We start from the raw sequence: 14,034 nt of genomic DNA on the forward strand, positions 1-14,034 counted from the left end.
CCCTCCCTGGGCTCCCCTGCCACCGAGAGCTCCCCACCTCTTGTGGGGATGCGGGGGTGGCCGGAGGCCCTGCACCCCTCGGGTACTCTCCTCAGCCCTGTCCATCCTGCCTCCCCATTTCCCCCCTAGCAGCACGGCTTGTGGTGCCCTCGGCCGCCTCCCTCTGCCCTGAGCCAGGCTCCTCGCTCCAACACCTTTCTGAGGAGCCCGCAGCCGCCTGCCGGCCCTCGCAGCGATGCCGGGCGCTGCGGAGCGGCTGTTGCTGGGGGACCGAGGGGCGCCAGCACCCCCGGTGCCCGCCCGCCTCGGGCAGCCCGAGGCGCCGCCAGCGGAGCCGGCCCAACGCAGAACTGCGGCGGCTGGCGGGGCCGGAGGGGCAGGGCCCGGGGCGGGCCGGGGGCGCAGAGGGCCGCGGCCGCCGTGTCACCGCCCCCGCCGTGTCACAGCCCCCGCCGTGTCACCGCCCCCGCCGTGTCACCGCCCCCGCCGTGTCACCGCCCCCGCCGTGTCACCGCCCCCGCCGCGCGCGCATGCGCAGCCAGCGCCGGGCGGGGCCGCGCTCCCAGCGTGCCCTTCGCCTTCCGGGGCGCGGCGGGGGCGCCACCCCGTTGCTGGGCGACAACGGGCGGTGAGGCGGGACGGGGCTGCCGCGGGAGCAGGCCGCGGCTGGGGCCCCGCCGTCGCTGAGGCTTGAGCACGGGGAGTTGTCGCTCTCCTGTCCCTCCTGCCCGCGCTCCGTCGTGCCTCTGCCGGTATATAAACGTTGTTTGTTTACGTTTGGAAATCCCCGGGGTTTCTCGGTTCTGTTCTCTGCCTCAGCGGCCTTTTGGAGCTGTTTCCAGAGTAACTGAGGCATTTAAAAAGCTAATAACACAGCTAAGTAGGCCTGTAAACTGCTTGCTTTGTATTGGCTTCCTAGCTGGCTCCCCAGAGCTGTGTTAGGATCAGAGGGAAGCGCAGCCCAGCGCCCTGCGCTTTTGTTTTATCGTTAATAGCCCTTTTTGAAAGCTGCCTATTAAAAAATAATGTCTTATTCCCCAGGCTTTAAGATGTGTATGCTTCAGTGAATTAATTGTCATCTAGTAATCATAAGGGAAGTGGATGTTTTCCTTGCTGTGATGGCGTTAATTTTAATTAGATATAGATAAACATGTAAAGTGCTGCAGTAGTGTTGAAATCATCTAGCTAATGTGCGTGCTGCATTTCCGTGCCTCTAATTACTCTTGCTAATCAGTGCCTAGAAGCTGAAGCTGAAATGGTGCTCTTACCCTAGCAATTTTTTTATAAACACACAGAGAAACCTCAGGGGCCCGAGTTAAGCACATTAATTCCAAGCAGAGCATGGAAAAAGCATGTTATTGCTGTTGTGTGGCAGCAGATGGGTGCAAGGAGGTTGGGAAGGCTGTTTGTGCTGGTGCGCCTGGGTGTGCAGGTCAGACCTCCGTGGAATTGCTGCACAGGCGTGAAGGAGCCTAAAGTAAACCAGCCCCTGTGTCAATCTGGGGAGTGACCGAAGGGGTAAGTTCCTCTCTTTTGGAATCCAGCCCCTCGCCCCAACATCCGAGTTGGGGCTGAAAACAAGAGCAGCATAAACACCTCTTTTTTTTTTATTTTTTTCCTTTTTGTTCTACCCAAAATGCTTCCAAGTAATACTACGTATTATGTATTATTCCGAGTAATATATATATTATATTGCTCTGAGTAACAAGGATGTCACTAAAAAGGAGCGGACTACTAAATCTCTAGATTCTTTACTAGAAACATGCTAATCTTTCCTAGAAATGCGTTTTTCAGATTTTTCAGGAAGTGAATTTACCCTTTGCTAATTACTTGTTAAGCAGAGACGTTCACATCAGTTCTGTGGAGGAATGCTTTTCCTCACAAGAAAATTTGCAATTTATCGGTATGGCAGCGGCACAGGGAAGCTGGGAGGAGGCAGGAGAGCTGAGCTAAAGCTGCTGGCTCAGCCTGCCTCCCAAAGTGGCTACGTCGCCCTGCAGATTGCTTTGCTTGGTGCCGCTGGAGGAGCGAGCAGTTCTGACTTTCACATCCCTGAAAACGTGTTTTCAGTCAGTGGGCTGTTGTGTTCTACCTCTTATTCGCTGTTTTGTCTTTTTCCCCACCTAATAGGGAGTTATTTCCAGTGCTGCTGTAAATATGTAGTGATACACTAGGAAGTAAGGTGATAATGCTTGCCTCAGGGCCCCCAGATTTTTAATTATTAAAATGCCTCCCTGCGTTTGTTACTCACCAGAGAGTGCGAAGGGAAACCGACTTAGCAGGGGGTTGCATGTCTTCCCAGCACTCAGTGTGATAGGTGCGTTTATTGTAAATTCTGGACCATGTTCAACATGTAAGAGAGTATCTTTGTTTTGGGGGCTGTGGGCTTTACCAGAACACTTTTGTGGCCTGCCTGCACAGGTTTTAGCGTTCTGTTTACCAGTATCTGAGAGACAATTGTAATTAAACAGAAGGAATAGGCTAGTGCTATGCTTAAATGTCTGCTGATGATTGGAAGCTTTGTGGATCAAGGTCTGAGTGTTCATCCTCAGGCTGAATTACTCTGGGTCCTTCATAGTCCAGGCTTAGGTCCCTGCGCTCAGGGGTGCGTCGGTGTTGGGGTCCTGCTCTGCTAGCCTTGCTCGGAGGAACCGTTAATCAAGTGTCTGTTTGTGTGCTTGTAGTGTTTGATTGGAGCATGGAGCCCTTCTCCCCACCAGAACCAGGGCTTCCTGCAGAAAAGAGCTCACCTGTGCCGGAGAAAAAATACCATGTCCTGGTGGGTGTGACGGGAAGTGTGGCTGCCCTGAAGCTGCCTCTCCTTATCACCGAATTGCTGAAAATCACTGGGGTGAGTAAATCTCTTGGTAGAGTATTGTAAAGTTGCTGTTACCCTGTTTCTCTTTTTGAAGAGAGTTTACATGGCTTCTGTTGAAATGAAATGTTCGTTCTGGCTTTGAGCTCTTAAGTTTGAAAATTTTTTGGGGGCGCATTCCTCCTGTTTTTAAAAATAAATTAAGACTTTTTCCTATAATTTCATACTTATCTACACTTAAAAGTTAGCTTTCCATCAGGCTTAAAGAGCACTAACCACCCCTGGATGTTTGCATAAACAGACATTTAAATTCTGGAGTATGAAAGTACTGTTGTTCAGCTCAGCTTGCTTAATTCTCTCAAAAATTATTAAATAGCTCTTTGTGGGTTTGTTTTTTTTCCCTGGAATATGTCCTTGTCAGTTGAATTATCAGATCTGGCTACAGACACAGGTGATGTTTTCTGGAACTTGAAATCTGTCACTAGGATACTGTGATTTTCCATAGGTGAGATATGGAGATTGCAAAGATGTCTGACAAACAAAGGGAAACCAGGTCTTGTAAAAACAGAAAATACAAGCTGCTATATGTGTCTGTGCATTGAAGTTTTTTACTAGTTTATTGTCTGGAATAACAGAGGTGTCCAGCAGAGGCCACTGGTGACTAGAATCAGGCAGGGAACCATGCTAACTTTTGCTGTAGAATAAAGTTAGAGGAAAATACAGAAAACCTTTAGCTTTTAAGAAATGGAGCAAATGTTTTGGAGCAGTGAAATGAAAGAGTGGCAGGAGCAAGAGGGTGCACTTAAATATGCAGATATGTTGCTTAGAGTTCTTAATGAGTATCCTTTTGGATGATTTGGGAGGCTTTACCTTATAGGTAGATACATTAATGTAGAGTTAGAAGTGCAATCCCTGAGTAACTCTGACTTATCTGGCTCATATTGATATCCCAGCTGGAAAGGGTACTAAAGATTTGGTGATCAGTTGGGCACCAGTTCTGCCAGTTGGGTTGGCGTTGTGGATTGCAAAGAGGGACCTCAGTTAATTTATTACGTGACCTGAAATGATGAGTGAGGCCAAAGGTCCTAGGCCAAAGTAAGAAGGCCAAAGAAAAATGATAGCAAGGAAGGGGGCTGACCAGACCAGAGCCAGGGATATGCACCTTCTAATCCTCTGTCTCTTGGATGGGCTTTGCTGTTGTCTCTTTTCCTTTGCTCTTGGTGCTTGGAAGATCCTTCTTTGCAGATGACAGGAAGAATGTAAATCATCCACTACAGGAATCTAGGTCAAATGCATTCCTTCTCTCTGAGCATTTGATTCATAATTAAAAACTGCAGGCGGCTGGACCTCAATTCACTGTGAAGGCCCATAGGTTTTGTGACATCCGTTGCGGGCTTTGTGGCCTCTGATTTTAGGCTTTAGTTGCATAAAAAGCAGAACTGAAGTGTCCAGTCCAGGAGCTTGTAGTACTTAATTTACTAATTAAAGTTATTTATTCATTCCTGATGTGATTTTAAGACCTGATCTGAAGCCTGCTGAGTCAGTGTAATTTTTCCATTGAGTTTAAGTCCTGCACAAGCCTGTTGCATCAGTTTCTTTACTGATGGAACAGAACTTTAAAAAGCCATCGGTAGAAGCAGGGCAGGAGCAGAGGGAGGCTTTGACACCAAAGGAGATGTGGTCAGCAGCTTGAAACCAGACTGGTTAGTTTAAATTGATGTTTTGGCTGAAATGATCTTTGATGAACAACTTTGCAGTGTGATTTTGCACTCATTAAACTTTAACATCTCCTGAGGGTGGTAATGGATGTGACTACATCTTACTGCCTTTTGTTTAACCTCTTTGAAGATCTAGGAAATTCAGACGGCATCAGTTTACACCTTTCAGGTTATTACCCTTGCACCTGGTGTTGTGGGTAGGCAGCACATAGTGTCTGGTCAAGATGCTGTGGGTAGCTCTTGTGGCAGCGCTATGCTCACACGCATTGTCTCAGGCTGATTCCCAGAATTTTTGAATGGCCTGGCACGAATAAGATGACAAGAATCATATTGGCAGGATATTGGTTAGTCATAAAGAAAGGCAGCAACAGACTTCTCTGTGGGTGGAATGTGTTGCTCTTGAAGCTACGGGACATCATCTGGACTTAAATCATGTCACGTCATTTCATTGTGCTCCTACCAGGTAGCCTCTGCATCAGCTTGTAGTTGCCATTTAACAGGGAAGCTACTCATTCTCTTCTGCAGCAGTTGTTACCAAAGCTCGGTCTGTCCGTAAAGATTTTGCTGTCAAAACTGAGAAACTTGTGGAAAAAAAATCACGCACACACGCCCTTAACCCTGAGTAGAAACGGCTGCCACGGGAGAATTCTCTAACAGAGACTGACAATATTGCGTGAACACAGGACAGCAGTTTTGCAGTAAAGTTTATTTTGGAGAATTGACTTAAGTGCTCCAAGTAAAAGAGCTCTAAGTAGTCTCCAGTAAAGGAGTTTCTGAGGGTGGCTAGACTGCCTTTACTGTTTAAGCAGAGATATATCCACAGGCAAGCTGAGGGTGTGCCAGCTAAATAGAAAAAACTATGTAGGCTAAAGTGATCTTGAGAACACTGATCTCTTTCCAACATAGCTGGAGGGACTTGAAGGACTTGCTCAGAACAAGGGCATCAGGAGCCCACCCCAACAGAAAACCTTAAATTAGGGAGAATATTTGACTAATAGAATAACTTTCTTGGGGGAGTGGTGGAGCCACCACCACTCGGAGACCTTGAACTTCCCTCTGGTATGCTCTGGTTTGTAGTGGGTTGGATGCAGGATGCGATAGCCAGCTATTCCCTATTCCTGTGCTTATGCTTCGAAGAAATATAAGACTGGAGATGGTTATGCAACTATCTTTAAAAAAAAAAAAAGCGGTGTCTTCTGGGGATTTTTATGTGTCCTTAGAGGGGTCTTTCTGGTGTAGATTAGAAAATTTTGAATAATGATGCAATTGAAGTAGCAAGTGACAAAATATGTTGTCTGGTACATCGAGTTGTATCACCTAAAAATCCTTATACCGTTATGGCTAACTGTAAAATAAGAAACACCACTAACAAACACTCCTGCTGAAAACTTTTGGTGCAGACCTGGCCTACTGGTACCATTTCAGAGAGCAGACGTGCCCCTTAAACTGCACATTGCTCTTTAAAATCACCAAATAAATAGTAGTTTGCAGACTGCGAGGTTAACACCTCACTGAAGCCCATGGCATAGCAGAGCGCAGCGTTAGCACCTTTGTGGGTGTTGCTGCTTGGCTCCAAACAGCTTCCTGTGAGGTGAGGTTAGTATGGAAACAATACGGTCGATTGCTGTGAATATGATCTTCACACTTGAAAGCACTAGAAGTGCAGCTGTGATTCCAAGTTAGGGTCACCTGAAAAAGAGCAGACATTTAGAAGAGGCAACGAACCAACCATATAGTACCAAATACTGGTGTTAGGTGCAGCTATATTTTCCCATTACTTTTTCTTCAGGAAATAGGTAAAATTACCAAAGACCATGATGTGCTAAGGCTGGGATTTTCCACTACTCCCAGCTGTTGTTCTAGTCATGTAGGGTGCAGATAATCAACACTGCTCCATTCCCAGTTCAGTAGATAGTGTTGGGGAGATAGGTTAACATGTTTTGTCACTTCAACCGCTGCTGTTGAAGATAGCTTCTTGGAGGTTGGAGGTTTTCAGCAGTTGGTTTTAGCAAGAGTGCACAGAGTGAGTGCTTCATCAGTTTTGTACCTCAGGCCACAGTTTCTAGCAGGAATGAGTTGTTGGTGAGGTTGGTTTCTCCCTGTCTCTGTTGGGCTAATAGAGCCACGCAGTGGGTTGCACTGTGAACTGTTTGAAGGAGCAGATGGTGGTTGGAAATGGCCAATAACAATGAGAAGGGTTATTTTTCACTATAATTGGTGGCCTGAGGTGCGTCTTCCACATTACCAGTCTTTTCGGAACGTTCCCCCCGTGTGTTCGCCTGTCTGTTGACTGATTTTAAGGTACATCCTTGGAAGGAATTGCAGTTGGAAATACAGTTTTGTGTCCTGCTCAGGTGATCAGCGCATGCAGAGCTGCTCCAACACTGGCTCTGCTTTGGGGCTGATGCTGGGGTGTGTAGAGCACCTCTGGTTCACTGCATGTGCCAGGCAGCTGTTCGTGACATTTGTCAGAGCTACAGCTTCGAGCAGGTCATGCAATGAGTAGAAACTATGGAGAAAACCCTTTTTTCTGTTTGTTAAGATTTCTGCAGGGGGAAATGAAAGGTTCTCATGTCTTAGGGTACCTTAGCACCTCATAAGTGTGCACGTCAAATAAACATCGGAACATGATAGGGTTTCCCCAGTATATACCATTTAACTGAAGGTTCCACTGGCTTTCAAGAAGGCAGGCAGGTTTATCTAAGATTTCTGAGAACCTTCATATACTTTGCCCCAGCCTCTCTTTCCTTCGTGGAGGCTGCTGGTTTACTGTTTTGGTTGCACAGAAACCCTCTGAATATACCTACATAGATGTTTTCCTTTTTCCAATGTCTTACCCTGTTACCCTGATAGGACAGATAGCTGGAAGATACAACTCTGACTTGCTTCTGGTATTTTTACCCTGGCTGGAGCAAATCTGATCAACACGGTTTTAAAAAGTAGTATCCAGTAATCTGCAGCTACCTCCCCCCAGGAGATCAGAGAGAGAGAGGCAGGGGCAGAAAGCAACAGAGGGGTGCACAAGGTGGTCCGTTTCACCAAGAAATAATTCTATGTTTTCAAAAGCAGCTCTTGCTTGTGCAGCAGAGGCGGGCCTGCTTTGCACTGGTGGGGCTGAGCCCCAACTAACCTGCTTGTCCCTCAGCAGTTCTTTTGATCGCTCAGCACTGTGCTTTCCCTTGGCACAGAACTTCCTCTTGGCTCCAAGTGTGGGAAGAGTGATCCTGTGAGTGCTGTGTAGGCATGCCACCCCTCGACAGTCCTCTGTGCTGCGGTTAAGGGAATCACTGAGGCAAGATGCTCTTCTGCTCCCTTTGGCAGGCATATTTTGAGATTAAAGGACATCTTTCACAGAGTTTTGGTTTGCTGCTTCTTGCTGTCTCTTTGAAGTTCTGTGCAGAACTGCATCTCGTTCTGACCTGCTCTGTCCTCTCCGCTGTCCCCGCTGTGAACTGGCCATGTGAACGTGTTCAGCAGGCAGTGACTAATCACCTGCCCATTTTAGGGTGGCATGAAATGAGTCTTTGGCTCTCATGAATACCTGTGGTGTCCTGGCCTTTCAACCATGAATAGGGGAAGGTCCTCTGAGAATCCACATAGCTTTCAGAATCTTTGCAGGCTTTACAGGATTGTCCACAAATCTAACCATTGGTCTGTCTTTCTTTTCTGATTAGCTCGAAGTGAAGGTGGTCACTACTGAGAGAGCAAAGCATTTCTATGATGTCCAGGAGATTCCTGTCACCCTCTATAGCGACGAAGATGAATGGCAGGTGAGTGGTTCTTCCTTAGGAGACTGCAGGGGCTTCTGTCCTGTCCTCACTAGCCACACGTTTTGTAATTCAAGTACTTTTGTCATGCACTTGTGCCTTCTACTTCCAGAAGGGCAATGAGTTGCTTCAGAAAAAACACAGGCTCCCTGGGGGATTCACTTAGTTGTTCAAGCACTGAACAGCAAACAAAAGTGCTCCTCTATGTTTCTGTGCAAGAGACCCCATTTATTTATTTTTTAATCCTGGGCCAATGCTTACGACTTTGTTGTAGTGACGTGTCTTTTGAATTGTGGCTTCCAAAGAATGTGATTCCAACCATGCTGTAAATGAGGAAGGAAAGAAAGGCTGCCCTGGCTGTACCGGAGGATTTTGTACTGCCCTAGCAGACTTGCAGCAAGCTGTGGGGGTAGAAGTGGTCTCTCACCACCCTGTGCTCAGCTGCTATCTGCAGCTCTGAGAGCAGTGTCAGGAAATGTCAAGAAAGCCGCTGCAGAGCCGCAGTGAGGGTGTTTGGTGCTTGTCATGAGTCATATTTGTCACGAATGCAACAGTTTAATTCTCCTTAATGCTAAGTATTCTAAATCTGCAGATATCGCTGACAGTTGCAAAACTACTCGCGTTGCTTTAAAACTCAGCCTGGTGTCTGGCTGGGTGACCTTGTGCTGGTAGGGCCACCCTGGTGTGGTGGTGCAGAGGAAGGCCAGTACCTGGATATGTCATGCACCAGTATGACATGTGGCTGGAAGTCAGAGAGCTTCTCCTGCTGGGAGTAGTGTTTGTCTGTTGTGGTTTAACCCCAGCCAGAGACTAACGCAGCCACCCACTCACATTCCCCTTTGCAGCAGGATGGGGGGGGAGAATTGGGGAAAAAGGTAAAACTTACGGGTTGAGATACGAACGATTTAATAACTGAAATGAAATAAAATATAATAATTGCAAAGAAAAGGAGAGAGAGGAATAAAAACCAAAAGAAAAAAACCAAACGATGCACAATTGCTCACCACCTGCTGACCAATGCCCAGCCACTCCCCGAGCAGCAATCGGCCTACTCCCCCCAGTTTATATACTGAGCATGACATTCTATGGTATGGAATATCCCTTTGGCCAGTTCGGGTCAGCTGTCCTGGCTGTGTTTCCTCCTGCTTCTTGTGCACCTGCTCGCTGGCAGACCATGGGAAACTTGAAAAGTTCTTGATTTAGAGTAAGCATTACTTGGCAACAGCTAAAACCATCAGTGTGTTATCAACATTATTCTCATATTATTTTCATACTATATCCAGAACACAGCATTGTACCAGCTACTAAGAAGAAAATTAACTGTCCCAGCCAAACCAGGACATTATCTCAGAGGTATCTGCATCTGTGCTCGTGTGCATACATAGAAGAGCCATTCCCGTAAGGGATACCTCAGTTGTACAGGGCTGTGAACATCTCTAGACCTTGTAAAATGGCTTTTTTTCTCTTCACTACAGTTTTGCTGACATGCTTTGAGAGTCCCTGAGTATGAAGAGTGTATAAACATTAACATTTATTTTTCTGTATGTTTTATCTTTACAGTACTGATCTGAGTACAAGGGGATCTGCTCTTTACCAGTATCTTGCTAATGCTTTCCCATGTGAGCATCACTTTTATGTGGAGAGAGGCAGGCTAATGGCAATGGCCGGGAAGGTTTCCTGCGGGTCTAGGAGATTTCTGAGGAATCCTTGGTGGCGTGATAGAAGGGGTGCAAGGCAGGCTTTGAGGTCTGCTGGCACACTGAAAGCAGGCATGGAACCCTTATAACATGCTGTTCTGACATAAGGGTGGGAATCACAGAATGGTGTGGGTTGGATGGGACCTTAAAGATCACCCAGTCGCACCCCCCTGCCATGGGCACTGACACCCCCCACCAGCCCAGGTTGCTCCCAGCCCCATCCAGCCTGGCCTTGGGCACTGCCAGGGATGAGGCAGCCACAGCTGCTCAGGGCAACCTGTTCCAGCCAGGGAAATAAGCCCACCTAGCATCTGTTTGTGAGATATTTCACTCTGAAAATAAAGCTACGATTTTCAGCGCTTCTAGAAAACATAGAAATGAGTGGAGGAGATGGGAAAGGTGTTAGGAAGCACCAGCTTTCCGGATGCTGTCTTTTTGTTGTGGTTTCCAGTGACTCAGAGAAGGAACAGTTTGTGGCCCTGATGTGCCTCTTGCTGGCCTGTGGTTGTGTGTGTCCTCTGGGGATTAAGCATCTGATGCTGTTTGCTGCTTCTCTTGACGTTTTCCCAGTTAACTGCGCTCTTATGAAAAGACCAGGCCTCTCCTGAGCAACTTCGAGTTTTTGTGAAAATAGAAATATTCACTTAAGAGCCAAGAGAGGAGGAAGGTACTCAGCTGGCTAAACTTCATCCATCCTAGAGAAAACCAACAGGACTGTTCCCTACTGTACTTAGGAGGGTTTACTTTGCTGCTGTGAGTATGTGTAGGGGTGCACATCCGAATTGAAAGTGACTTGTGCAGTTAGGGGTCTATACCTCGTTAAAAGACAGTGGTCAGTTCACTTCAAAGAAATGCAGAGCTTATAAATCACATGGTTTCCTCAGGAAACGTGACCCCTGGTTTCATCCTGTCTGGCTTCAGCTGGCTGATAGGATGGAGCTCTTTCCTCCGCTCAGATATGCTCTTACGGACAATTCTGAAGCTGAGGGATGATGAGAATGGGAAGTGGATGGGGAAAGCTCTTTCCTGTGAGTTGATATTTGTGGTTGTTGGACGTGTGAATGGTCTTTGTGTGGAAAGGATACCCATTTGTAGAGCACCGAGTGTTGTCAATGCCATCCATTAGGCGTGCTTCCGAAACGTAGCTGCAAGACGGCCTTCACTGGAGGAGGTGGGGGGAATCGGAAAAGGGAGCACTGTGCCTGCAGTCCCTGGCTCCCCATTCTGTCAGATCTTGCTTGATGTGAGAGTAATTCTTTCTCCTTAAGTTTCCGTGGTGGTTACTAAGGTGGGATTGATGAAGTGCCTGTCGTTCACAGTGGTCATTGTGAGGGTTTGGTAATCTGCATCTTGTCTCATCCGCAGCTGTGGAAAGGTCGTTCGGACCCAGTCCTGCACATTGAGCTTAGGCGGTGGGCTGACCTTATGTTGGTGGCACCTCTTGATGCAAACACGCTGGCAAAGCTTGCAAATGGCATCTGTGACAACCTGCTGGTGAGTAACCAGAGCTCTGCCTGACAGTTCTCTCACCTCCCAGCGTTAGACTGTCTGACCTTTCTTTCATGGAAACTCTTGCGCTTCTGCAGCATCGAGAACAGTGAGATTTGCATGTTCTGCTCTCACTTCGTGTGTTTGTCTCTCTCTCCCTTCAGTATGGTTCCCCTGTTCCTTCTCAAATAGTCGTTCTTTCCTTCCCTGACTTACATCCCTTTCCACTTCTTGGCTCTGTCAGCCTCTTCCATTGTTTCCCAGTCCCTGCTTTATCTCTCTTGATTTTTCTGATGGGTGGTATTTTTCTCTTTCTACCTACACACACGCACGCATGCGCGCGCGCACACACACACACACACACACCCTTGCTCTAACTTTTGGGTTTCTCTCTGCATTTTTTAGATGCAATCTGGAAAGACACCTGTGAGATCAGATAAAACTGTTTACTTCCTGCTACCTCACCTCCTCCCTCACCTAACTGCATAGCACAGAAATTCAAACATGTTCACAATTACTTACCTTCCAGTTTCAGCTACAGGGGATTTGGCTTGTTCAGACTTGTTTTTCTGGTATTAAAAGTGCTCTGGCTCAAAGGCTGATCAAAAAGTGTATTAAAAGAGAGTGTGCTTCTCTGCTAGGTGATGATGACCTTCAGTGGGTCTGAACACTTTGTGTCCAGGTGTTAGGTCTTGATTAGGGGAAGGCATAACCATTAACCACCCAAAAGATCTGCCAGGGAGCTGCAGATCTGCAAAGCTGCTGTGGCTCATCGCCCTTCAGTAATGCAAGCAGGCAAGTAATGCAAGAACTAGGAACGGAGGGCAGTGCATCAGCTCTGGCCAGGGAGCCCTGCATGACCAACTTAGCTGTTCAGGTAAGAGGAACTGCATATAAATGAACAAAATACACCCAGAGCAACAGCTCTTATTTGTATGAGTAGATCACTGGAGATCCCAGAGAAGCCAGAAAGAGCTGTGGGAGGGACAAGAGCAATGTCTTTTCCTGCTGGCTCCGGTTGGTACTATAGATGTGATGGTGGTAGCAGAGGGAAGAGCTCAGGAAGGATGTTAGGTATGCGTGGCTTCACAAACACCTGCCAGTCTTTTCAGAGAGCTTGTGGAGGGAAGAGGTAGCTCCAGCAAAGGCAAGCAGATGCTGGAGGTGCTGCTTGGCAAGTTAGAACAGATTCTAGCAGACTTTCCTGTGCTGGGAAGGGTTCAAGTCATAGGGCATAAAAAAGGATGGGCAGGGTTCTTGTAAGTACTCGGTGATCTGAGCAGAGACCCTGCACCAGGGGCTGTGGCTACCTGGGAAGCTCCCTTTGCATGATTTAAGTGCTGCTAGACCTAGGAAAACTGATGGAGATTGCATTGAGAGCAATCAGCATTTGTCTTTTTAAGGAGATGAGGTGATACTGGGTTATCTGGAAGTTCTGTATTCATGGGGAGTCAGATATGATTCCCTGTAGCATGCAGGAGCTGCTAGGTGGTTTGTAATCTGCCAGCATCTTCTGCAACAGCCCAGATGTGTTCGTGTTATCCTCTATTTATATTCTGCAAGCAGCAGTGCTTCCCTGGTGAGGAGTTATGGATCCAGTTGGCATATCATTTAAAAAAGATTCACTTGCCAACTTTTTGTGTTCAGCTCTGCAGCTGGCTTATCTGAAGTATTGCCTGGGGATTTCTTTATGATATGATCTGTGGCCACCCCTCAGCTTCTCTCGGTCTCCCACACGGGCTGGCAGTCTGCACTCTTCGTGTTTCAGCTTGGTTTGCTCCAGCAATTGGGCTGCTTGCTTGGCCCCAGGCCAGAGTAGGGTGGGATCTATCCTCTTTGTAGCCCCTCTCATCTTTCTTGCCTGTCAGTGATGAGCTTTGCTGGAATGTAATACAAATTAGTATCAGCCCTGTGGGTCTGTCTGTGGGTTAGTCCAGCTGCACTGACAGATTGAGGCGTTTGGCCCTCTAATGACGCCCAGGCTGGGAGATTGCTTCTGTGCAGCGAAGTGATGTGAAGGAATGAGCAAAGACAACCCATCTTGGCTTCTTTTGCAGACTTGTGTCATCCGTGCTTGGGATCTGAGCAAACCTCTGCTCTTCTGCCCTGCTATGAACACGGCCATGTGGGAGCATCCCATCACAGCTCAGCAGGTGGAGCAGCTGAAAGGCTTTGGCTACACAGAGATCCCCTGTGTGGTGAAGAAACTAGTGTGTGGAGATGAAGGTCAGTCCTTTTGTGTGTCTTCTGACTCTCTTCCTGCACAAGTGCTGCTCTTGTTGTGAAGGGATGTGCATTCTTTTGCTGTATGGCCTGTTGAACTGCAGGGAGCAGGTGCTCACTGCCAGCGTTTTATAGAAACAAACTGAAGCTTTGCCCTGTGCTAGCTGATATCTATTATTCTTGTTCATTAATTTTTAAGTAGTCTTAAGAGACCATCCAAACCAGGCTTTCAAATGAGCCATTAGATAGGCCTGATATTTAAAAGAAATAACTCATTCAAGCAGAGAGTAGATCAAAGAGAAGGAAGGCTTTGTGGTGAGCATTAA

The 14,034-nt window shown here is 47.3% G+C and overlaps 1 protein-coding gene across 4 annotated transcripts in view; it reads left to right on the forward strand.

Moving 5' to 3' along the window:
• The first annotated feature begins 577 nt into the window (after nucleotides 1–577).
• The window catches only part of PPCDC (phosphopantothenoylcysteine decarboxylase), a 29,582-nt gene continuing 16,125 nt past the window's right edge, over nucleotides 578–14,034 (forward strand). Inside the window, exons 1-6 of one of the 4 annotated variants that reach the window (XR_005828966.1) lie at nucleotides 578–752; nucleotides 1,379–1,518; nucleotides 2,685–2,851; nucleotides 8,208–8,303; nucleotides 11,363–11,491; nucleotides 13,543–13,711. Coding sequence is in view for 1 of the 4 variants with exons in the window: in XM_040601543.1 (XP_040457477.1) it covers nucleotides 2,699–2,851; nucleotides 8,208–8,303; nucleotides 11,363–11,491; nucleotides 13,543–13,711 (547 nt within the window). In the remaining 3 variants the exon portion in view is untranslated. The remainder of the gene's footprint in view (nucleotides 753–1,378; nucleotides 1,519–2,684; nucleotides 2,852–8,207; nucleotides 8,304–11,362; nucleotides 11,492–13,542; nucleotides 13,712–14,034) is intronic. The other 3 variants (XR_005828965.1, XR_005828967.1, XM_040601543.1) reach the window with 3 other exon arrangements.

The sequence above is a fragment of the Falco naumanni genome, chromosome 7 (assembly GCF_017639655.2).
Source record: "Falco naumanni isolate bFalNau1 chromosome 7, bFalNau1.pat, whole genome shotgun sequence".
NCBI lineage: Eukaryota > Metazoa > Chordata > Aves > Falconiformes > Falconidae > Falco > Falco naumanni.